The sequence below is a fragment of the Pipra filicauda genome, unplaced genomic scaffold (genome assembly GCF_003945595.2).
Source record: "Pipra filicauda isolate LSUMZ 115617 unplaced genomic scaffold, ASM394559v2 scaffold228_size1260155_pilon, whole genome shotgun sequence".
In the NCBI taxonomy this organism is placed as follows: Eukaryota; Metazoa; Chordata; class Aves; order Passeriformes; family Pipridae; genus Pipra; species Pipra filicauda.
The window spans coordinates 441999-468230 of NW_024104341.1; the positions used below are offsets into that span (position 1 = coordinate 441999).

The 26232-nt window shown below is 40.8% G+C and overlaps 1 protein-coding gene and 1 long non-coding RNA gene across 3 annotated transcripts in view; one reads left to right on the forward strand and one right to left on the reverse strand.

The window, feature by feature from the left end:
- Positions 1–7639, forward strand: part of LOC120323284 — a 38231-nt gene extending 30592 nt beyond the window's left edge. Inside the window, exons 3-5 of the long non-coding RNA XR_005563596.1 lie at positions 4489–4581; positions 6164–6232; positions 6727–7639. This is a non-coding gene — a long non-coding RNA (uncharacterized LOC120323284). The remainder of the gene's footprint in view (positions 1–4488; positions 4582–6163; positions 6233–6726) is intronic.
- The window catches only part of TET2 (tet methylcytosine dioxygenase 2), a 71726-nt gene that overhangs the window by 5014 nt on the left and 40480 nt on the right, over positions 1–26232 (reverse strand). For both annotated transcript variants that reach the window (XM_027717897.2, XM_027717896.2), the window contains exons 2-9: positions 15364–18748; positions 13214–13304; positions 9598–9691; positions 8303–8511; positions 7366–7516; positions 5569–5658; positions 2863–3000; positions 1077–1437 (exon numbers count right to left, since the gene is read on the reverse strand). In XM_027717897.2, coding sequence (XP_027573698.1) covers positions 1077–1437; positions 2863–3000; positions 5569–5658; positions 7366–7516; positions 8303–8511; positions 9598–9691; positions 13214–13304; positions 15364–18748 — 4519 coding nt within the window. The remainder of the gene's footprint in view (positions 1–1076; positions 1438–2862; positions 3001–5568; positions 5659–7365; positions 7517–8302; positions 8512–9597; positions 9692–13213; positions 13305–15363; positions 18749–26232) is intronic.

Here is a 26232-nt window from a genome sequence, read left to right on the forward strand (position 1 = left end):
TTTTGGCAAATATCCAGTGAGATCAGATGTTAGTGGCAACGGGGAAAAGAGGACAGTGCAATCTGTTCAGAGTCACATGCACAAAATCCAAAGAGTTGAATCATCTTTTAAGTCCATGAAAGGGGGCATCAAAGTGCTCCCAAACAGCCGTGCACAAAATTACTTCCTTTTCCCCAAGAATATCTAATTCTTCTCATCTATATGAATAGAACTGTCTTCAAAATATGTCTCTAGCTTTATGTAAAAAAACCAACATTCACTGATAGACAGAACAGTGCAGTAATAGGTGAGATTAACTGAAGTTGTAAGAGCAAAAATATAATTCATTAAAGTGCAATGCCATCATTTAATGGTCACAACCCTATCCTGGGTCATGGGACAGCTGACTTCTATTCATAGGTATTTCAGTGACCTTCTGGGTGGCCTTGGATGTATTGCTTTTTTCCTCTCTGAGAAAACTGCTGTAACAATAAATTAGTCCTGATGAACCCCTTTGCCCAGGACTCTCAAATCTACTGATGAAAACTGCCAGGGATTGTTGAGTGGATTTTTAAACTCTTACTCCACTACGGAAAACCTGTTTTGCTTTTGGTCTTGAGGCAGAGTATAAATACTGGTAAAGAGGTTATGCTTGAATCCCCTCAAATTAGGAGGTTCTCTGTTACAGTGGCAGACATCGAGTGATGTGTAGGTCATTCTTTCTTTGGCAGCAGCATCACACACTTCTCTTCATGGCTTCTAGCACTACTAGTCTTTTAAAGATACTTTACAATACACTGGATGACAAGCAGAGTTTGCTTCCAGATTTCTACAGGTGTTAACTATCCGACAGTAAAGGATTTCTCATTGCAACTTTTCTTTTTTTTTTTTTTCTTCTCCGGAGTTGCACCAAATTCAGCACTCTAGTATTTATAAATATACATTATTGATATTCACTTTCAAGAATTCTCTTGCCTTTTTACTTCAATACGTTCTTGGGCTGAATAATGGTTTTCTTGAGATTGATTACAAAAGGCCCTGGTTTCTAGGAAGCTTACCGCTGTTGATAAAGATCCTGACCATATTCACGTGTTTACCTGCTAGCTGCTTTGCATGACCTCCCACTTCAGAGTTGCCTTGCTTGTTGCGTGCTGCAGCAGACTTCTCTCTCTCAGCTTTGCTAGACCCATTCTCCAAGGAGGAAAGCTTTTCTGCAGCTGCTTTCTTTGCTTCCAGCTTCCTTTGCCGACAGGTCTTAACGGGCTCTGCTAACATCCTTACTTTTCGGCGAAAGGAGGTAAGGACCTGGATGCTGCCGTTCCTCTTCTTCTCCTCCTGGCCTTCAGCACTTCCAAACTCATCCACATCAGAGACTTTGTATAACGGGAGCACGTGGAGCTGCTCATCTTCTGGTGTTTGGCCAATTTCACGATTGTCTTCTCTAGTTAGTGTGCAAACCTGTAGGAAGGGGTATTAGAGATCTGAAACACTGTCTCTGCATTTTGCCTTGCCCTGCCACTGTCAGCATTGGCATCTGGCAAGCTATTTGTAAACTACAAGTTTCTGTGCAATTTATGCATATCACAAGCCTGCAATTTCATTCCTTCCATTACTCTGTTGGATGGTGTTAAGAGAAACAGAAGGTATATGTATCTATTTCTTTTACTTGTGCTGAAATGGACATTATAGTTAGGGACTACCCTAATGTGAAATAAACTGTGATCTATGGTGCTGTGGCCAGAGAGCTAAAGCAGTGGGACCTGGGACTTTGTACTCACCTGAAGATTTTTTCACTACAACGCATGAGGTAGCTACCTATTAGAGATAGCGTGCAATATAACATACTGGCATTGTATTTCATTCCCAGTCAGTGGTAGCTTCCAAGACTTTGCGAAGGAGCCAACTACTGTAATGTTAATAATAAGATTTAAGAAAGTTACTGTTGTGTCATGCAGCAAGCTCATTGTGTTAGTTCCAGCTAAAACAGGTATTGGGTGGATCTTGGTGGAAAAAGATGCCGATGGACATATTCTGCAGCAAAATCATTACATCAGCTGGTTTTAGGAGGAAAGCTCAGCTGGAAATGTATATTGTATTGGTGGTGATTAAATTGACAATTAAGTCAGACCCTGGAAACAGGAAAAATTTAGTTGGAATTAAAGAGGCAGATGCTCTATTTGGTTGTAATAAGAGCTGCACTGTGAATCTAGGTAGTTGCTTCAAAAACTACAACTATGATGATTATTCAAAACTGAAGAGTATTCTTTCTCATATTTGCCCCAACTGTATTGTCACAGAGATAGCAGGCAAGGAACAGAAATAATCCAGTACACATTGAAAACTAGCTTGCTTTTCTAGTATCTTCTACAGCCTTTGCTGTACATGCTAGAAATCAGAACTGAAGAGAGTAAAGAGTGCATGTACAATGCAAAGGATGGCAAGTCTTGCAGACTTTCTGCTCATCCCAAGCAGGAATAAAATTCAAAGCTTTCAAAACCCTCTTGGAAAGAAGTTGTTTGTTTCCACTTTATTAGAAGATATAATCCTAAGTTGTTAGAAAAGAAGTATTTCAAGGGGACAAATATAAACCATTTTGTGCCAGCAACACAGAAACAGGCATTTCAGCCCTGTTGGGATCTTCTTTCCATTGTCTTCACAGTTCCTCTTTCACCAGTTCTGTATTAAACCTTTCTTTAATACAGTATCTCAGTTGAAAGAAAAATTGTGTAGGGGATAATAAGCTAGCTCAGTTACTGCTTAATGTTTCTGGGTTTTTTAGCAATCTGCATTAGGCAGGCGTAAATTTAAACAGGCGGGAGATAACGTATTGAAGACACGAGGTGAGTGCTGGAGTAAGGAGGCTGTTACACGTCACAGACTTACCAGTGTGCTCCCGTTCTGCATGTTGTGCAAGTCTCTGTGAGCATGAGCACAGAAGTCCAGGCAGGCAGTGACCCCTGAGAATGGGCGACCTTCTTTTAAACCCAGGCGACACTCAGGTGCTCTGTGTTCGTACTCGATCTGGAGAGACAGGACAGGTTTCACTGCAGCCGAGCTGGATGCTCCAGAATTAGCACCCAGCTAGCAATGAATGCTCCGCTGTGACAACGTGCAGGTCTCCCTAACGTCTTGGAGGTGACAACAAACAGATCTTGAAGGCACATCAAATGAAGCAATTTGATGGCAATTTCGTATCCATGCTTCATTCCTCACTGCTTTGTTCCCTGTTACCTTCTCTGGCATGATTGTGAAATTAGCCAATAATACTTTTCCTCATGTATTACTTTTGATTTTCTGCCAGTGGTTGGTGTTTTTACATGACAAATGCAGCGCACAGTTTCCGTGACTGGCACTGTGAGAGTGATATGTTTGTGTAGACTGGAAGTATACCAAGCTATTAAGGGAAAATGGCTGTAGAAAACTGACTTCAGAATTACTTCATGAAAAATAATAATTTGCTTTTTGATTTGTAATATTTTGGCATGCTAAACATGTATTTCATTAGCTTAAGTACAACTCTAACACCTGACTAAAAAGAGAGGGAATTCAGTCCAGACAGTATTTTGTACCCATGCACTCATTATTAAGGAGATTTATAAAGAATTCATAATGCAACAATAAATCTAACATAGAAAGAAAGGATTTTTTTAATGAAAGATCAAGCCTTAGAAAAATGATGGTTTCATATTTTATTTAGAAAATTAAAAAAATGAAACCACATTTGTAAAATGCTTTACTGAAATTCCTGAATCTTTCAAGTGAATACACAAAACATCTACACTTAGTGGAACTTAATGGATCCCATTTTAAGTTAAGGTTAAATCAGAAGTTTTGCCAAGTCTTGATTCAACATCACTAAAAATACATCGTTTGCTCACACACATTTAATTTTTAAATTTGAATTATTTACTTCCCTGGAATTTGAAAATAAAAGCAGAGCAAAACTTGCAATGTGTAAACTTCTTTGGAATTAAAAGTGAGTGGTCTGAAATGTTAGCCAGACTATAATTGTCTGATTATACTATATTGGTGCAACTGCTCTCTGAAATGTTCTGTTGGGTCCAGTTGGGAAAGCAGACCCTTTAATCCAGAAGCGGTCCAGATTTGGATTAGAATATATCCGAGAATTTGAAATTTCAGAATTTGAAGAGTGATTGGTTTTAGGGCTTTTCATTTTTAGAACCTTTTACAATATCATACAAATTACAACTTGATAATCTCTCTTTAAAGCCACTGACCATAACTTGATGACAGTTTCCCGAAAAATACAAGGTCTGTGGGAATCTTCTGAAATAGGCCAAACTATATACATGCCTTATTACATAAGGTAAAAATTGAAGCTTGTAAAAACATGTATTTTCAGTAAATGTTGGGGAGGACCACAGCTTATTTGGAGAAAAGTTCTTTTGTGAATTTTTGTGGGAAAAAAAAGCAGCCCAAGCAAAGAACCATTTTATTGTTCACCACCCCCTCATTTTTTCTTCTTCCTCTTCCTTTTTTCTCTTGCAGAATGTCTCTCAGATATTTGGACAGATAACCACAGCTAGTGGGCACACAGCCATAGTTTTCTCCGTAGTGAGTCTTCAAATATTATCTGATCAGGTAAGTAAAGCTGGCTAAGTCCGTACCGAATCTGCTTACCCTGTCTAGCTGCTACTAAATATGCAGTAAAGGAGTGAATTTTACAGTAGATAATAATGGACAGTTCTGTGTTCGTTTACTGTTTCTGTTACAGTTGAAAATCTGTCTTGTGCTGGTTGCATAATGCTGTCAACAGGGAAGCAAGATGATGTCACAGCTTGCAGTAGATGTTGATAGTTTGGAAACTGTAAATTCTGTGAATGTTCATAATAGTAGGGAACTCGAGCAATGAAAACGAAGGCCAGCAGTTATAAGTTTGCAAGTGGTATGTTGTCAAATTTTGATGTAACTATCTGAAAGACGTTTGGTAATGAAATGTAGATGAGACACAGCCACACTGGTAACATCATCAAGGCTCTGAATGTGCTTGTGTCTGCAAACAGTTGATACACAGAAAATACACGCGCACAATCCCCTCATGCAACAAAGCTGGTACAGGCACTTGTGTGCGTACACAGGGCTCAGTGTGTTCAAATATAAAACTTCCCTTAAAAAGCATGTTTATCATGGCTATTTTGGTGAAAACTAAATTCATCTGCTGCTTGAGAGAGCAGAAGTTAAACTGTGGCTTCAGGACTGGAGTGCAGTATGATGTGCTGCCTTCTGGCACTGTTGCCAATCTCACGCCATCTTCATGAGTTTTGCTAGTTTAGGTGGTAACTCCTGCTAAATCCAAAAAGTTGTGTGTTAGAGCTGAAGACTGAAGTAATTTTACTGTGTTGATGTAGCGAAATGATTAGTTCTATTTAGTGGACCAAATTCTGCTAGTTTTACTTGTGAAAGCATTTTTAGTGGAATTGTTCATTTCCATTTGTCTTTTCTCTCATGACAAAGAAATGCTGGCACAAAATATACATAATGGTTTGTTGCAAGGCTGAAGCACTAGGAAATGTGGTAAAAATCAGGTTATTTCCATGACTTCTCCATTTCCTTTTTTCCCCATCATACCTGGTTGTTATATGCATCGGGTGCAAGCTTCTTGTAGGTGGGTGCCATCAGGGTTGACAGATTCTGCAAATTGGATTCTAGTTTTTCTTCCTGTTAGGAGATGAAGTAGAATTCAATGACATTTCCATACTGTATGCCTGGGATCTAAGCAGTTAGGCTCTTTACACAATTATGTTTACTCTGATGCTTGTGCAAAGGCCTAGACCATTATCATTCTTGATTAGACAGTAACTGTTGTGAATCTCCTTTTAATTTTATTGTTCCACAACCCTTAAAGGAATGAAGCAATTAAAGCAGAGTAGTAGGATCTTTGCAAGAGGATATCATATACTGTAATCATAATTTGTTCTGTATGAAGAAGAATCACATTCTTCATCATGAAGGTGTTTTAGATCTAACTGTGGTAATCCTCATTATTTTCCCTATTGGAGTTTTGGGAAAATAACATCCTTCAGAAAGCTTGAGAGATATAACATCAGAATGGTCCATCAAGTAAATCTAGCTAATTTAAGAGTTTTGCACATTGCAATGACAGTACTTTGAAACCCTGAAATATCTGTATGTGCAGCAATTTAAAAGTATTGTAATATTTCAGCCTTCAAAAACTTCCCAGTTCTTAAGCAATGAAGAATCATGGATGCATCTAGTAATTGGTGATATGGAGGTAGGAATTACCACATTTCTTTTTTTCTATAAGATGTACACTCTCAAAATAAAAGACTCTTTAAAAATAAAGAAATCTAATAACACACTCCAGAGTTTTTCCCTATCCTCTCAGGATGAGAATCCTGAATTCAAACCCTCACTTTGCGAGGCCCTTATTTTTAATTTCAAGTGCATAAAGAACAGTGGCATATTGGAGTGATATACTTGTTTTTAGGAGTGTTTGTATTTTAGGAGGGTGTGAAGAACTGTGAAAAAACAGGTTTCAGAGAGGCATGTGTTTGGTTTGTAGCTCCTACCATGGGACCATATCCCAGTTTGTGAGTCTAAAATGACATTATGAAATTGTCAAAAAATATCTCGCTGTGACCTTGTGGCTGCTGCAGGAATTTGGAGCTTTTGTATGGCCTGTAGGTTACCATTTATTAATGTAACTTCTAGTTTTTATTGGTGAGACTCCTGTTTGTGCTGACTAAATTTGCATGTGTTTTCCAGAAACCAGACTGGGCCACTGGAGCTTCACATGAATCGCTGGAGGTGTCCAGGAGTTGCTGCAGTCATAAGTTTAGAGGCATATTGTGTCCAGGCAAAGGTCAATGTCTGTTACTCTGACGCATTTTAAACATGTGCCAGTTTGCTGTAACACAGAGTCCAGTCTGGAAACATTCAGTGGGGCAGGACTGTATGTAGAATGAGTCTTCCCATCTTCTTCTTCCTATTATCCTGTCAGAGTTTCATCATGTTTGTCTCCATTGAACCAGTCTGCTCTGGTTCCCAGTGGCAGTGTTATGTGCCATTAGCTGGTAAACCTTCCACGGTGCCACTGGGGAACGCCCAATTGCAGGGCTAGTACAGCCAGAATTATTCAGGTCGTGCCCTCTCCTCTAACTGTGAAAGCCTGCAAACATAGTTTCAAGTCTCAGGGCTTTTACCAGCTGTCAGAATTTGGACAGTCAATTCAGCTGGCTCAGTGACTGAAATCAATCGTTTTTGACTGGCAGTTATTTAATTATCCTACTTGTACACCATCCAGGGAGGCCTCTGGCCCCTGCTCTTTTGTACTGTATCTCTATTTACAGAGTGACAGAAAACATTTCCTTGCAAACGAGGCTCATTTTAGAAATGGACACCAACCTCTTTTGGGTCGTCCCCCATCAGCTTAAACTTTCTTGGAATCTTGCTTCTGGCAAACTTACAACCATTGTAGTACATGCTCCAGGAGCAACCAAAGGAAAATGAAGCACCACAAGTTTCAGGGTCCAGCCCTTGACATGCACAAGTCCGCCTAGAAGAGAATACAGCTATTAGCAGCAGACAGGTCACCCTGGAGCATTCCCACAGTGGGCATCGGCATTCTGCCAGCTCTGCAGGGAATCAGGGCTACAGATCGTCTTCCATCAGTAAAAAATGAAGAAATGGAAAAGGGAGGTTTACACACTATGGCAGAAAAATTTATCATAGTGAATAATTTCATGGTTACAAAGCAGGGTCTATGGGGTTTGTACACTTCTGTGAGAAACTCGGCTTTGCTTGGAAGAGGATATGTTTGTGTGGTGCCTTGTTAAGTACTGATATTCATGGCACCTGAGGGGCTTATGCTGACAGCACTGCAAGAATGTGGGAGCCCTCTGGCAGGGGCTGAGCAATAATTTTTGAAATATGACTCTACCCATGAAGTCAAAGTAACACACAGTGACAGCTATGGTAATTTTGGTCTAAATGTTCTTCTCTCTCAGAAAGGCATGGGAAAATGATACAGTGCAATTTGCTTAGACTGAGGCTGGCTTCTCTATGCTTACGGTATGATTCAATGCATCTAGCTTTTATTTCAGGGTTGAAGTATCTGCTATCCTGGCCCCTGCTGAGATGCTTCACAACTCTGGGAAGATGTTTTTTCCTATTTATAGGAATGTTTATTTTGCTTTTCTTACAAGGTTTGTGGGCTTCCAAACCACCTGAAATAGCTGAGAAGGTTATACATGTTTCAGGGTAATAGCATGAGCAGAGGTGCTGGGTCTGGGGCTGACGATGGGGCTGCAAGTTTGGTGAGCACCCCTTTTGCTCCACTTACTCTTCGTTTAGGGCGCACCGCCGGTTCGTGAGCGTGCCGTACTTCCTCAGGGTGTCGGTGAGTTCGGAGTAGAGCTTGTCAGCCAGGCTTGTTGGGATTCCCTCCCAGACCAGGATGAGAATCACGATCACGGCTGTCTCACACGTGTGGCCTGCTCGCTCGCGCACCAAGCAGAGCAGCTTTTCCTCCTGACTGCTTCTGCGGACTACCTGCATGCACAGCAACACACACCCCAGAGCCCCAACACAAACAGTGCATTTCTTAATGGGTAGAGCAGGAGAATTGGACACCTCAGCATTAGTGCGTGTGTGTGGAGGTTACTTCTACTTTTGTCTTCCTCTTTGTTTCTGGCATTTTGTGATGTAGGCCAGGGCTACCCTTTCTGTTTAAAGAAGCTGACTCTTAAGAGGTTGACTGATGGCATGGAAAGCCATGGTGGTGGAAAACAGCTTTGTAAAGGTATTCCCTGTGCTCTGATTCAGCAGGAGTACTCTCCTGAATCTGTGTTATGGTTGTGGCCCAGTTTGATTGGTGAGCAAAAGGAAGTGAGCAGTGAGGTGTCTCCCCGCACAGAACTGGATTGTGGACACCTGTTCTTAGGGCAGGAACTGGACATGGAATCTCTCTCCCCTTCCAACTTAAGCAGCTAAATTTGTAATCAACCTCACTGTTTTGTGACTCGCTCTTACTACATACAGACATTACAGTGATGAGAGGAAAGCAGTAGATAATTTTAAAATAAGACAGGATCCTTCCAGTAGCATAAGCAGTAAGAGCATTCTGAAAAAAAAAGGTGCAGTCTGGCATGCATGAAGATTATAATAATGCATCAGTTTTTCCTCATCTTGTCTTTCCTCAGCCGATCCAAACCACTCAGTAATTTGTGCCAAAGTACAACAGTGTTTGACAAGAGGATGCCCTAACACCTCTCTCAAACTGGGAGTATTTTAAAATACCCTATTTTAAAAACATGACAGTGTGCACTTATTGGACATACTTGTAAGCTAAAATTAAACAGCAATGCAAATGTCTGGTGTTGTGAATCTTAAATCTAAGCAAAAGTGCCTTTTTTCTTAGGTTTTCATATCTTTAAGCCACATTTTAGTCTCGCTATTCGCCGTGCAACAAGTAAATGGAGTGAGAGATGGGTGGGAGCAGGCTACAGGCATCCTGTAGTACTGCTGCCATTGAGCTATTTTAAGTTTCATGGTGTCAGCTCACAGTAGGACATGTCACTGCTTTCAGTTTACATAAACCATCATACTGAACTGGATTAATTTGTGTACATCACTTACCCATTTAGCAATTGGACATCCTTGAGAACTTTTGCCTTCTTTCCCAGTGTAGACAACTCTCTCAATCCTTATAGCTTTACCCTTCTGTCCAAATCTTAAACAAACAAAAATATGTACAGTAAGCAGATTCATTTGGTTCTGCATGAACACTGAAAAGATGGAGCACATTTGCCAGTCTTATGTTAGAAAAATAAACTATGAATTACAGGGAAAGGTGTGCAGTGTGGTTTATTTTGCTGATTTTATTAGAGTAGTGTATTGATATATTAAGAGAGGCAAATGTCTTTATATATCACATGCATGGGTAAAAATTTTCAATATTACATTAATATTCCCAAACTTTTTAACCATTTCTTTAGAGCATTTGTTATAGATGACATTTTGAAAAGTGGAGTTTTTTAAAAAAAAAATTATTTTGGTGAGGAATTTTATATTTTTCTTTTATTTCTGGGTGAAAGTTTTTTCTCTGAAATGTACATAATTAAGTTGTCATGGAACAGCTGGCATGCAGTAGTCACTCTACTGATTTTCTGTGCTTGTTTCTGGCTTAGATAAAGTGTGAATCAGTTAAATCATTAATTTGCATCATATCTATTTTATTTACTTCATCATCTGCTCATAAATTGTTACTTATTTACTTCTACCCGACTTCTATACTTCAGTTAAGATCACAAGGTGCCCTCAAATGATGCCATTTGTGTGTGTCTTTTAGTGACCAAGGTGGGCAAGCTCAGTTCTTGCTGAAGCATTTAGTCAAGGTGATTATGCTGTCAAGGCAGAATCCAGCTCCATGTGCAAGGAATGCTGTTACCCAGAGCAAATGGGATCTGCTTTCCATGTCCTCTAATGTGGAATTAGAGGTGGAAATATGTGGCAAACACCAAGTGAAGCAAATCTTGACTCAGTAACAAGTGTCAGACCTGTTAGGCCGTTTGCATCTCAGGTCTCAGGGGAGGCCAAGAGCCAGAAACTGCAGTGGCTGCAGCGTTACAGACTGAGCTGTGAGTTACTGAGCGTTACAGACTCAGCTGCATGTTGCAGACTGGGCAAACTGCACGTCCATCACCATTTCTTGAATTCTGCCACTCTCATTGGCGTTACCCTTTTCTTTTTAATAGCCAAGAGTGGAGACTAAATTACAGTCTCCTTGTTCTTTGCCTGTTACCTATAGAGCAGTCAAGCTAGTTCCTTCCTGTTATGCAGCCATTTAATGATGCCTTGGGAACTTCTGACCTTTTTTCCCTCTTGTTTTTGCACTAAAATCCTGGTGACATATTTAAGGGTCAATATTTATATTTAAAGTTTTGTCCTGTCAAGGAAATGAAAAATGCTTATTTTTAGATGTGATCTCATTGTGAAGTTTCAGTGTCGCAGGAAATTATACAAATAAAATCTAGTTGTAGTACACATGTTCTGCAGGCAACTGTTAGGTCACTTTTTCCTACTTAGGCTTGCATGTTAGTATTTTTTTGCTTTTTTAATTAACCACATTAAAAAAACATTTTTAAATCTTAACATTTTCTATCAGTTTTCTCATCTGGATTGCAGGACAACTGTGCAGATGCCTCTATAGAAACATGTTGTACATTACACACTAGAAATGAAATGGACTTTGTCTCAAATATTTTCAGCTGTCACAAAGGAATTTGTGCCTGATGTTTGTCATGCTTGCTTTCAGGCAAAAGCTGACTGGCTTTAAAACGAGCAAAACTCACTGAGCATGAAGTAGGAACTGGGAGAAGAAGAGGTAAAATGTATGTATCCACTGTGGATTCTGCAAGAAATTAGTTCTGGTATAACTAAAATATTAATTGTAAGCCTAAATCCAAATCCTGGTTTGTTTAGCAATGCTGATACCTTAGAAGTCAATCCATATTCAAGGGAAGCCAGGTGAAAAGTACTTCAGTTGTGATTAGTGTCACCAACTGCACACATATCTTTATAATGAAGGCTTTTTTTTTTTTTTTTTTTTTTTTTACTTAGGGATACAAAATTATCTGTTGAAGAGTTCTGGAGCTCTTCAGTCGGGGAATTACACAGTTCATACCATGTGAACAGTTGAAAATTAGCCATTGTTCAAGTGGCAGCCGCTATACTCTCCTGAACCTGGCTGAGAAGATGCATGCTATCTACAATCTCTCAGGATTTCCTTCTGCCAACATGAAATGAAATGGAAAAAAAAAAAAGAAAAAAGTGAAGTCAATATTATGGATGAAAAATTACATTCCAAAGTAAAAAAAATGAAAGAGTTTCATCTCTAATAATTGATGTTATGACAGGAATGACTTTCCTCTTATTTATTATTTGTAAATACTAAAGAATGAACCAGTCAGTGGGAGCTCTGGAGATAACAAATTGTAAAGAGCTTCTCCAGAGAGTCGGTGTTCACCCTCCTTTCACAGAAAGAAGCTGATTTATGTAGCTTACATGCATCTGAGCTGCTCTCAAAGCCAAAAACAATTATTGGGGCAAGCCCTGCCCAGGAGTCACAGGGTAAGAAGTACTAAGAAAGAGAAAGGACCTTAGAACTTAATCTGAAGGGTTTAATAGTCTCCAAGTGGCCCATGGTTGTACAGTGATGAGCCAAGCCAACAGACTGCTAAGAAATGGTGCTGCTTAGCTCAGACACAGCAATGCAATAATGCCCACTTGCTTTTGGTTCTGCAATTAGCTGCAGCTTCATTGCAGTTCTGGAGTCCAAATTTTTACGGTACAGGTTCCCATCTGTCTCTGACTTACTGAAGTTTTTTGTTTGCTTCTTTGTTCAGGGGGGAACTGAGTTCCCAGATACCTCTAAAAATCTGGTCATTACTGTGTGCCCACCAAAAGCTACAAGTAATGCAGAATTCACAGGGCAGAAGTCACTTTTCTGAAAGCTTTTAATTTAAATACCTTAGAAAGGGTGATGGTTTTTGCACTTACGCGTGTTTTTAAATAGCACAGATCATGTATCTATTCCGTGCCTTTAAAAATTCCTGATTTGGTTGGCATTGATGTAATAAATACATCACGGGATGAAACATGATAACAGGGATTGTCCTTAATCAAGATAAGACTGGGTTTGTGCAATACTACAAGGAAGGGGATGTTTTTTCACAAAACCGCTTATCGATTCTTGGGCTGAAATCCTATCCAACAATTTTGTGGCACTCCTCTGGACGTGACTAAGTCAGATTTAGCCCTTTAGGGATGTATTATATATTTAGTAATTCAGTGAGGGGGAACTAATGTTGAAGTTTGGTGTTCTGCTCTTCATCCTCCTTCTACATTCTGGCATTCTCCTGCCCAGAGGGAACCACCAGCTCCATGCCTGCTTTTGCAGCCATTGCCAACCGTCCTGCTTGGCAGACTGGTGAATACTTGTTCCGGCTTGGCTTTGCTGGCGTCTGTCTCAAAGTGTGCAGCCTGTGCCAGCCAGCAGACTATTAGCCCTGTCAAATATTGTGACTCTCTGGTGAATAGCACAGTGCGTCATGTTGGCAACACTGGAGTAGCTAAGCCTACAAGTAATTACTTGATTTGCAGTTGTTTATTTCTTTATGTGCAAAAGCTGGAAAAATTCTGACATCCACAAAAGGATAAATGTTAATCTGCTCTGTGCCTTTGCACTAATTACCTTTCTTCCATGATTTCTCTAATAGCTGCCACATTAGGACCGGCTCCTAGATGGGTATAGAAAGGACCTTCATCTTTTTCAATAATTTGCTCTGTTTAAAACAAAATAAAGGGTTATTACTTTGAAGCTTAATTCTTTAATGTAAAATGTCACATTGCAAAGCTTACACCTAGCTTGTTGGAATACTGCTGTATGGGTCTGGGGTCAAAGTTTTCAAACACTAAGGTCTAAAGTATGCCCATGCAATTTGTACAAGACATGCAAAGCACATGGCTAATCGTGCAAATAGCCGTGATAGGGACCATGTGCCCTTTGCCAGCACAAACAGTCATTTCATGTCTCAGGCTCTACACTGAAATTCAAAAGGCGTTTTCCTGTTATCAACAAACAATTGTTTCTCCTTCTCCCACTTCCTCCTCTCCCAGTATCTAAAAAGGAGGATAAATGGGATACCAATGGTAAATATTGACGTTACTGAGCTGTACAGTACTTGGTTTTCAGCAGACATGTTACAGTGTAGGAACCTACAGCTTGAGAAAGTGGCCAGTAAGGTTACATAGTGAATTCCTGCCACCCACAGAAAGACTGTGAAATGAAAAAAACAAAGTTTGCTGAAAGAAATCCTGCACAAGGCTTGGTCAAAATGCTTGTATGCTAAGAATGTGGCCTCAGTTTTCTGTGTGTAGGTAGGACCATGCCATCAGTCACAATACATGCTACATGTTTGGTTTGATACCAGGAGGCAGGCTCCAGCAGTGAGAAAGAAATGGCCAGGCTCTACTTGGGATCAGGAGGTGCTGGAGCTGTGCTGCCTGATGTCTGAATGTTGCCTTTATGTTTTCTGCCGTGCTAACTCCAAGAGTTGGACGAGGTGGTGTTGCTCTTGATATACAGCCTCAGGAAGCATGACAAAGGCATGCTATAAACTTGAACATGTCAATGGGGGGATGGCTTAATTTAATCTTCCTAAGGGTAAGTATTGATAGGAAAGAGCAATGGAAATGATTCCCAGAAAACTTGTGCCAACTATATGGGAGAAATTATATAAAAAAAACAACCAACAAACAACTGTGTTTTCAAAAAACCTAAATTTTAGAGGTTGTTTCTTATAAAACAACAAGGAACAGCAAGGAACTGGCTTCCAGTTTTCTTCCTGGTAGCTTTGGAAATACACTATCTCCTATTTTTGTTCCCATGGATCATCTCTGAGACATAGCCCCAAGCAAGGTCCATTTTGCAATTCTGGAGGAGCATTGATTCAACATTCCTCTTTTATAGTTGGTACAAAATCCAAGTAACTGAAACTATAACAAGGATTTTTATTTCCTTACCCCCCCCCCCACCCCTTTTTGTTGCTGAACCTTTTGTCTCAGCCTGAATAGTTTATCCACTAGAGTCTGAAAGTGCCTGTTAGACCTGGCTGTGTGCAGTGTCAGTACTGTATGGAAGCTCAGGCTATGGGGCCATGCCTGTCACTCTACTTTGCTTCCCTCTGGTTTATTTTTCCAGCTTTTGGAGACTGGGTATGCCTATGAAGAAACACTGAGGGTCCCCCTCACTGCTTTCTTTGGTGCTGCTTGTGTAGCTTCTCTAAGAACTGCTGATCTCTTTAGCCTTACAGGAGACAAGTGCATGAAAGGGAGGATAAACTCTTGCAACAAGTGAGGAATAATCTGACATCTGTTTTTTTTGCTTAGGCTTTGTTGAGGGAAACTTCAGCAATTTCACTGTTAGAGCAAAAAATGGCATAAGGATCTCAAGTTTTGGATCCAGGATATGTTTATAAATGCTATCTCTAACCTTGACAAATAAATTAGGTTATGAAGTTATGACCTACTTTTTATCAGTATGTTGTTATTATGTGTCTACTGCTCAAGGAGAATGGATGTGAGGCCATAAGCATTCTGACTGAAAAATCAAATAGGTATTTGCTTTATGAAACGAGAAAGGGCCCATGCGTAGGGTTGGTAAGTGGAGTAGGCATAAGTGTATAAAATTCTAGTTTTGTAAGTCTTCCCTAATTACTGTTCTAAAAAAACCCACCCAAAAAAATCTTGCAACAAAAACATCCAACTAACCCCATGATCCCAACTTGAAGGTTCATTTCCTTCCTGTGAACTAGTATGTTTTTAGTACATCTCAGCACTTACCAACACAGCTGCAAGATGGGAAATCATACTGGGTTTTGGCAGGTGTGTCCAATAAATTTTTTACAGGAGTATCCAATAACTTGGAAGGTGAGTCTAAAAAATTATTGAGAACAGTTCCAGCTGTTCTTTTGGTCGGGGTTTTCTCAGCAGACAAGTTTGCTTGCTGATCTGAGATTGGAGTCTGAGTGTCAAAGTCTGCAGCACTGGTATTTCTTGACAGAATGGTAATAGGGCCTGCTGTTTCAACCTTCACTTGTTTGGGTGATTTGAGAGTAAAAGTCTTATGATCAAACAGTGATTTGACCTGTATCTGTTTTAGCTGCTGTTCCATTGTTTCAATGATGCTCTTTTGTTGCATGTTCTCGCAGCCAAAGTGCTGATTCTCTTGTTTAATTGTTTTTTTCCACATTTTGTTTTCCAGCTGTCCAGCTGATGGGCGCATGCAGACATTAGACTTTGTGCCAGCCTCAGTTTTGATAGGCTTGCGTGCTGCACTGGGACCAATCTCAGTTTTGGGCTGCTGGTATGCTTGCTGCTCCTGTTTTTGCAAGAGGTGCCACCTTAGAGCAGCATGCTTTTGAAAATCCTTAGGAGTCTGGGACTGCAAATGACAGCCTCTCTGATCTTGGGAGTGTGGGGCAGTTTGGCTGTGTGGTAAGTACTGCTGAGGAATCTGTGGAGCTTGTTTGCTCGGGAGGTCTTGGTTCAGACTAGCACCATAACATTGTGATGGCTGGAGTGGCGGTAGCTGTAAAACTGAGGCTTGTTGTGTCCGTTGCTCTTGTTCTTGAAAACAGTGATTCACATCTTGCTTTGTGGTCAAGTCATTTGAAAAATACTGAACATGTTGCAAGTCCTGCATTTTGTTGGCTCCAAAGCGTTCTGTATTGGCGGCGCTTCCTTTCTTCTCGGAAACCAAGTGCATGTTGTTTGGGCATGGGTGCTGGAGACTAGCCTTTGCCTTCTGAGTGTGCAGGGGAGCTTTGTTGTTCATGGTACGCACCTGCTCTAGGCCTAGCTGAGGGTGAGGCAGTGGGAATGCATTTGATTTCATGTACTTATTCCCAGCTTGGAAACATTCCTCTACTTTAAGCTGATTGAAGGATGTCCTGTCTAGAAGCTGCTCAGCATTGGTTTGGGAGTGGGATACAGTTCGGGGCAGGTCTTTATTTTTCATTTGCAGAGACTGCTGATGGTTTGAGGTTACCTGTGGACTGCATGGCAGTTGCACCCGATGTGTCTGTTTTTGAAGCATCTGTTGCAAAATGTGTGAATGCAAGAACTGCCCATTTTCCCCTGGCTGGGGATTCAGGTGCTGCTGTTTCAAGGGGGCTCCTAAAGGCTGTTCAGCTTGTTTTTCTGGTCTTTCCTGGAAATGGAGCTGCTGCGGAAGGTGTTGCTGCACTTGGGACTTGAGTAGGGAATCCACCTTTGTGAGCTGTGGCTGTGGTGAGTGTTTCTGGAACGGCAGCTGCTGGTCAGCTGGGGGATGCGGCTGCAGCTGGGAGCTCTCACTTTTGTACAGCGAAGGAAGTTGTTCCTGTTGCATTATCTTCTGGCTCCGGGGCTGTCCTGAAGGCCCCTTTAAAGAATCAGGACTTCCAGCATACTGTTTTGTGTAGACTGTTTGGGCTGTGTTTGGCTGGCACTGAAGAATTGATCGCAGTAATGCTTCGCTGGGCTTTTGGGGAGGCTCTCTCTGGCGGAACTGCGTGGAAACCAGTTCTATCCAGGCTGGTTTTGAATAATGTTGAGCCTGTTGGACAGGCTCTTTCACTTGGTCCTTTTCTTTGTCGGGAGGAGTCTCAGGTTCTCTCTGTCCTGGGAAATGCTGATAGTGTTGTTGCAACTCACCCTCACTTCCGCGCGCGTGCAGGTTTTGGAGGGGAGGTTCTGACGCCAGCGTCACTTCTTCAGGGCACTGCTGAATTGAGGAGGCCACAGCAGCTTGTGGGTTGCTTTCACTGACACCTTGTTGTGACGTTTGTGCCTGCTGCAGAAGTCTCTGCTGAGGGTGAAGTTGTTGTTGGCTGAGGCTGGGACTTTCTGGCATTGGTCCCTCCTGTTGTCCTTCATTCTTTATCTTCCCAGGAAGAGTTTCACATCTGCTGTCATAGGAATGGTGTCCTTCTTGCACCATGGCAGACAGGGCACTGTTCATTTCTGGAGCAGGAGGAGTGGAGGAATCTTTGTGAAACGTTGAGTTCTGTGTAAAGAAAGCACCATTATTTTCTGCTTGCTCAGAGTACCTTTCCAGAGCAGTGCTCTGAGCTTGCAGGTTACTGCTGGAACTTAAAGAGAGGTCTTGTTTGGGAACCTGCCCTATGCTTCCATGAACGTTACTGCTTCCTACGGGTAACTGGTGTGGATCATAGCCTGGAATCTGTTGCTGTAGCTGTAGTTCTGGTTTCTGAAGCAAACAGCTTCCCGGCAATACAGGTGGTTTACTGGAGTCTTCTGTGTTGTAGACCTCAGTAACCACTACAGCTGGCACTTGAGGCAGCTCAGAGTTTGAGGTCTGTGGGGAAGTGATCTGCCCTGAGGTATGGGATGAATGCGTCGTCTGATAGGACAACTCATTAGTAGCCTGACTGGTAATGGCATTGATATGAGATGTGTTCTTCTGCATTGCTATGGAAACATGTTCTGGATAATATTGAGACAGTGTTTTCTCCAGGAGTTCACCATGCATGCTTTCCATGGAAGAGGCAGAAACTGTAGCACCATTAGGCATTGGCACTGCCTTGTTCTTAAGTAGTAAGACAATGTCCCTGTTGTGGCAATGAATGTTTTCCTGCTCCTGCTCATCCTGAATCAGGAGGTCATGAGAGTTTTCTGAACCACCACTGTTGTATCTTGTAGACGGTATCAAATCTGAAGCTTCATTTTCTTGTCTTGTAAAACTCTCAGGTTTCTTCTCACTGTAAGAATTGGAGACGCTTGGTTTTTCACTGTTATCCTCTGGCTCAGCTTTTTCTCCATTTACCTCCTTGTCTTGTTTCACTTTTTTGCTCTCATGAAGTCCATACAGAGAGGGCTCACTAAAAGTGCGTTTTATCCCACCATTTTGCATATATTTGGAATATACTTTCTTGTCTTGTAAAAGGTCCGGGCTCACGCGGTTGTTTGGACTTCCCTTCGGGTGGGGCACTCCGTAGTTGCTTTTAATGGATAGCGGTTTGTGGTCTCCGTTTACTTCAACTCCAGGCCTCTCTGCTGCTGGACTTCCATTCTGTAGCTTCACCGCAGAAGGCTCTGGCTGGCACACGTGAGAAGGCTGCGGTATTAGAAACGGACTCAATCTATTGCCGTCAACATGGTTGGTTCTGTCCTGTTCCATCTGGCCTGCTCCGGGGCCATCCACAAGGCTACCCTCCAAATGTATCTGAGGGAGAAAAGAAACGGGAGAGAATCCAAGTCAATTTTAGTTTCCACGGATGGACAGCCAGTTACCAACAATTCCTGCAGCATTCAAGCACCCGATGCCCCGACCAGCTCCCATACACAGCGTGAGCTTGCAGGCTCACCTGTAATAGTGTTTCACTATCCTATTGCATTTTGCAGCCCATGTCTCCCTTTTTCTTAAGGACTTATTCTTGAAGATGAAGAGTGAAAATACAGAGAGGCTTCCTTACCGCCATTTAACACACAAGCAAACATTTTACCAGAAAAAATATCTCATAATGGCGCAAAAAATATTCTCTGCTTTTGAATGATTTGCACAGACTCATCTGTCATCACATTTTGCCCTTGGTAAGGCAAAAAGTCATGCTGAAACCATGGTTCCCAGACTTGGTGCTAATCCCTTCATTTGATTAAGTGTGCCAAACCTCTTTTGTCTGACTTGAAGGATTATTGCCACCAAGTTTGTCAGTTAGAGGCGAAAATGTCCTTTTTTTAATGTCCTCAGCTGTCTGACAGGGTCTTTTAAAACTGGCATTCCTAAAGAGCACGTAAGTGGCACAGTACACATTAGAAAAAGCCATGCTTGACTGCTGTCCATAGGAACGCTTACAGTTCATCAACACCTTGGTAGTGTTGGCAGAAACAAGCTGAGTGATTTCTGAAAGGTTTGGTGGAAGTGGTACTTTTTCAGGCATTAGTATCCTTTAACATTTACATATAGACATCACGCATGGCTTAAACTATGCATTTGGGTTTTGAACAGCTGTGAAGCTAGCATTTCTTTCTTCTTTGTTTGGATGGGAAAACCCATTTTCTCATATACTCTTTATATTTTATTTACAAAGTGAAGGTTTTAGCTGGATAGAAGTACTGACAATGTGCAGTCAACAAATTCCATATAATGACAAGCTAATCCTGTTCACATGGATCTTCCCAGGATTCACAGTCTCAGTTAACACAGATAAAGCCCTTGTTTGACTCTGCTTGTAATTTATTCATTGTTGGCTTTATGACTCTCAACCAGTCACAAATGACAGAAGACAGACTAACAGTGGGTCTTACAGATGTGAAGTTGCACAGAAAAAAATTGGACATGTAAATGGCTTTGTTCTGAAGCTTTTACTTTTAGTTTGCATAAAGGGGAATCTGAATGGTCCTCCATTACCACATCCCTGGTTGGACTGTCAAGTCAGGAGAAACACTACATGTGGCTGGTATTGCCACTACAAAGGAAGGGCTACTCAACTGAAAAAAATTCTCCCATCATGGTTGCTCTGCTTATGTATTTATCTACATAATAATTTTAATTTACATTAATATTTTTATGTTATTAACATGTAATTTTAAATGTTATTTAAATGTAACTTATACCGTTTTCAGTGCAATATTGCTTTAGTCAGTTGAGTAATATGATTTTAAAATGCTTTTAAAAGTAATACTAATTAATGAAATTTATTTCATCCAGCAGACTCCCCTCTGCTTGCAGCTCTGATTTCAGTAGCAGGATAATTCAAATGTACATTTTGACTGGCAAGCACCTATACAATGACCTGTATTCCCTTCCTCCATATCCCAAACTTGCTTTTAGATTTACTTTTGACCTCCTGAAGTTCTTTTTTGTTTTCTTCCTTTACTCAGTTTATGTTTTGTAAGACAGAAAGAGAGAAGTTCTCTCTGCAAGTAAAAGTACTCTAAAATAGAGTTTTTGCAGGGAAAGCTAAGAACAGGGAGATGGAAAAGAATGTTTGTCAACCTGGCCTATTTTTTTGACAAAGTAAGGAAGGCTTCTTCCCTTCTAGATATATTTCAGTATATTTCCCATCCTAGCTTTATAGTACCACAAGACATGAGCCTGTGGAGCTTTCCCAGGGAGATGATGTTTCGTGTTTAGCAGAAAGCAGTGTGAAAAGGATTCCTCTGATGTGTCATTCTAGGCCAGGCAGCAGAATGATGCTCCCAGAATATCTAAAAAATAAAATGTCAGCCTAATTTGGAAGCCATTCTTTGCCTTCACACCTTTCATACCTAAAAACTGCAGGTAAACCGCAACTCAGACACGAGTGTGTGGGCTGCTGTATTTTGCAACTATGAAATGAAATAAAGGGCATCATAGTAATTAACACTGTGCCATCAAGCTGCTTCTACAAGATTAAGTCCCTTTTAAAAAGTTTTAGTCTGTGCGAGTGAGCCATGACAAACTTTCTCTAGCCCTCAAAGTCTGCCTTGCTGCTTGTGTTCTGGTGTATCCTGTGGGTTGCAACTAAATTCCTTCTGATAATTCCCAGGCAATCTTTCTTTTCAATTCCTTACTGATAGGTAAAAATACCTTTTTGTTTAGAAGTGGGGGCTCCCCAACTTCTCTAAACTTAGCTTGCAAATCTCTCAAAGGAGCACATCTGTGGTCCAGAAAAGAGTCTTAGGTTCATGCTGTCCTCAAAACCCACAAGGTTATCTTCAGTGTGTGACATGGACTATTATTCACAGTATTCTCAAAGACTTCATGGTATTAGTCAACCAGCTCCCCCAAATTCTGACCATCTCCTGTAAAAGGCACTGGCATTAGGTATTGCTAACACCATGGGAATAATTTGGTTAAAATACGAAGTCCATTCTTCCATTAAAGTGCCAGATTTGCATTCTTTGAAATGCATCTACGATTATGGTGACTTTGCATTACACTTCTTTGTCTCTCTCTCTACACTCAAGTATCACTATCCTTATGTGACACCTGAGTACAAATCTTCCTCAAGCAGCTACAAATCACAGCAATAATTTGTAGTATAGAAATGGAAAAAGATAAATGGCAATGATACCTTTATTACTGGTTTTAATGGGGACACCATGAAGATATTCTTACAGCTTACTACTAAGTAGACCTGGCTGCTCCTTAAGTCTTTGTAGTCTTCCTGATAATTATTGTGGGGTGAACTCTCTGCCTCTCAAAGTAAATCTACCTTTCCCTAAATGTAGCAGTTAGTCTTTTTTCTCTTTCCCATAACCGTATTTTATCCAGACCATTTGGAAGCTCCACATATTTTTCTTCAGCTATAATCCATTAGAAATTCAAGTCACATCAGCAGCATCTGTGAAACAATTACTGCATCTAGGACTGACTCTGCAGTCTAATCCATCATAATTATGACTGGCCTCTTTGAAGATGCCACGATGCGTGACTTAAATATAGCACATTACTGTGCAAATGGATCAGCATCTCATCCCACCAATATGCATTCAAGTTATAATTCAGACTACCACTCTTTGATTTTTTCAGATGCAATTGATGTATGTACATTTATTTCTTGCCACATATGGGGCACAAACTGGAAATCAGGTACTGAGCAAGAGTTTGAGATTTTTTCATTGTTTGTTTTATGGGCAAGTTTGGCATATTTTTACCACCTCTTATCAGTACAATACTGTGGAACGTATTGTTAAGAGAGCACCATACATTTCTGCAGCAACAAACGTACTCTAAGTCATCATTTTCTTTCATGGAAAATCCTTTACTTTTAGCCAGTTCTAGAGGTTCATACTTTATTTTCTATAGCACCCATATGTGGGGAGTTTGTGAATGCAAAGCAGCTCAGATGAATGAATGGACAAACAGACCCACTGCAGGGGAGTACAGTCTTCTGCAAAACTAGGCAAGATTCCCAGGAGAAAAAGTAGGTGGGGGGATGCTGTGGTAGAGTACTTGTGGCCCTGAAATGATCAAAAGGTGGGATGTCAGATGGGTTGTTTCCCCTTCTGGGGTTAGCTCAGATAGACATTTATCTCCTCAGAGGTTTTTCTTCCCAGCAGAAATATACCTCCTCAGATCATGGCTTCAGCTGACTTGTGCTCAACTGATTATCAGGATGAGACTCAGGAAAGCAATAGTTAGACACCTGGAAGCTTGTTGATGGCTCACTGGGTTGTTCCTGGAGTGCTGCCACAGCCTCTATCCTGCTGGCACCCTTCTGCCACTGCCGGATGGCTCAGAGGTCTAAACTGCTTCCAGACAAGAAACCTCTGCAGCACTTTCTAGACAAGAGGTGAATTTACCTTTATGTCTTGCCAGACTCCAGTTTGGCAAGTCGTACTTTCTGCTTACACTCTCCTGCTCCTATCACCTGTGTAGAATACCTGGGTTCATTTGTGGCTTGATTTGCTATGTATTGTTATGTGCTCTTGTGCAGTTGCATCTCTCCTCTGAAGCTTATGCCTCTGACAAAGAGTTCTAAATCCTAAACTTCCAACACATGGAGTTAAGGGGTTTTCTTTTCCTATTTAATTAATCAATGAAAATTTGAGAAAAGGCACGAGTGGTTATTCCTAAATAAGGACACTCATACATGATATTATCAGAAAGCTCAATATCTGCTTTTAACCCTTAAATCTTCTGGACTTGCACACATGTGAAATTGTTTCTGATTAACTCTGTGTCAAAGTTTTCTCTAATTTAAAATTGGAACAACATGTGTAAGAAGTTATAATGATGCTCAGCACAATGATTTGTGGCCACGTGGTTATTGTGGGATGTAATTTTTCTCTGGCCTATCTGAGTACCAGCTGCTGCAGCTGTGCCCCGGGTTAACACCTGTAAGCAGCTGCCAGTGTCCCTAGAGGAGAAAAGATGAGCAGGTTACTCAGATGGCTGATGGGTGACATAACACATCAAACCTCCTTATTAATGAGACATTCCCATTATTGCTGGGATAAAAAGTTGAAAACTGGGATATAGTTTAAGGATTTCCTGTATGTTTTGCACTTAAGGTACTCCAAGTTTATATACTGAAAAACAATACAAGCTTCCACATGGAAACTTTAGGGCAGAGGCAAGAGCAGGACAGATTCAAGAGACATTGCATTCATACCCAAGGTGAATTGAGGCTCTAAACCCCATAACATGCCCTAAGGATTTGCTCTGCTCCTTACCAGCATCACTGCTGCCCCGCTGCAAGTGTGGTGGCTTAGGAAAACACAGTGAAACTTCAAGGCAGATGTAAAGGAGGCCCCAGAAGGACAAGGACACTCTGTTGTTAGCTGGGCTATGTGGCTTACAATAGAGTCTTTTTGCACTACATTCAGCTGTTTCTTCATTTGGACAGTTTATTTATTCAGGACATTAGCAATACTTTGGAAAAAACTTGCATAAGGATGCCATGCCTTGCCTGTCCCTTGAATATTTTTAGCTAAGGCTATATTTCTTTCAAAAAGATCCAAATATCTGAAATATCTAAAATATCTAAACTTCTTATTGTAGCTCCAAAGAGCAGTTAAGGGGTTAATCTAGAAATTCCTGAAGGAAACTGTGACTGTATTCTGCAGGAGGTCATATTACATGAATATAATTGTCTTCTCTGGCATTTAGATCTATGATAATCTGTGTCAAACAAAAGAAAATGTGGGATGGATAAAATTTGTTATCTAATTTATGGCTAATTTAACCTTAATTTACAGGGGAAAATGGTGACTAGCAAATATAGATATAAGCAGACATAAGGGAATGAAGAGCATGGGATTTGTGACATATGAGGATTAATAATTCATTAAATCTTATCCAAGCCAGAAGCTTCATAATTCATGCATTTTTAAAATCAACTAGTGCTAAACCCCTCCTCAATTTACTGACATCAGTTCTTGCATTTCAGTGATACAATGGTCTAACTGCAAAAGCACTTGAATCAGTTAGATTTTTGACCTTACTACAGAGGGCATTATAGTAAAGATAAATTGCTCTGCACAGTGATTTCCCTTTGCTACATTATATAACCATCAACAAGACTGGATACTGCATAATATCTACTCAGATGTGAAAAATGGCACTATTCTAACAATAGCATAAAATCAAGAGAAGTAAAAATTAAATGCCTCTACAATACGGGTGAAAAAAACAATTATGCAAAGGAAATTAATTCAGGAATATAAAATGCAAGAAATAGAAATAATAATGATACATCACACAGCTCTCCAACTCCTATTTTTTGTGATTTATACCCTATACAAACTTTGTACCTAACTGTAAAATGTAGCACTTCCAACAGAAGAACACAACTCTTCAAGTAGTTGCTTGTAATGCCACCATAGTATGACTAAATCAGAAATGTTTCCCAAAAGGTGAAACTTTAGAACCAGGTTGGATTTAAGAGACAAAAGCACCCTCTCGCTGTAATAAGCAGATCAATCGAGATGAGGTTGGCACCTATGCTTGTTCTTGCCAGTTGTAAGCTGTTTTCAGTAGTTTAGATTAGAAATGTGGTGGATTCAGATGGATTTGCTCCCCCAGTTAACCTCTTTGACATTATCTTGGGTGCTGGTATGCCAGCATACTCTAAGACCAGTATTGCTCAATTTCTTGAGCACTACCTTGACTATTAGACATCTTTAACAAATGTTCAGGGAAGCTGAACTAAAACACCCTTTTGTCTTTGCTGGTTTGAGAGTCTTTGTATCTGATGATTGCAATATGAAGGCTGTGGGAATGAGAGTTACAGCCGTAAATCCCAGGGGGGCTCAAATAAATGTGTGCTGAGTGAGATCCTTCTATGCTTGGGTATAATGAGAAACTTCTCTCATATGCCTGTGACATTTGGACCATCAAGACTGTTTCAAATTGTGACCCACAAAGGGTATCATTTGGGTAATTCCCCAGTGCCTATGAATTCAACATCAGCAAACATGCTGGTGCTGGAAAACAGAACCAAGTCTCTTTTTTTTCTTCATCTCAGTCAGTTTACTGTGCTAGGTTAGGTGTGTTCTGGAAAGGCTGGGCAGTGTTGTCAGTGTACGACTGGTGCTTAGACCTGTTTTTGATTTCTGGAGAAATGCTGTAATTTGAGGGATGATTTTCCTCTCGGTACTCGGCTACCCCATGTGTCAAATGGTAATGATGATACTGGCCGCTGATTAACATCAGCTCCCCGAGAGCAATAGCTGACGGCTCTCGCTATCCCGGTCGAGCTCCGCAGTCCATGAGCCTCTGGTGAGCACGCCAGGATAAACAAGCATTGGTGGCTGAACCGTCCTTCAAGACACACTTGATGTTATCAACCTGCTGTTTAGGGAAGGTCACCAAGAGGTCAGTGTCATCATTATCTTCCAGTTTCTGTGATCTTTGTCCATCTGGCTTCAGACCTGGATACAGCATGGATTTCTTGGGTTGATGACTTCCTAACACCAGTCAAAGGTCAGTTATCCATGATGATTTCATCACAGCTTTTGGCAGAGTGAAAAGCCACTGGAAGGAAAAGGAAAAACCACTGTCAAGCTGAAGATTTCAGGGTTTCATCGTGTTGGGACAGTAACATTAGAAAACAGGAACAAAAACGGTCCTGTTTGGCATATGAGTGGAAGAACTGATAGAAGAGAGTAAAATGTTGTGGGCTGCAGTGTCCTCAGAAAACCTGTTTACACAGCTCTGTTTTCCATTATCCTTTGAACTTCAAATCCTGTAGGTCTCCCAGTTCTGTTGAAAACAGAATT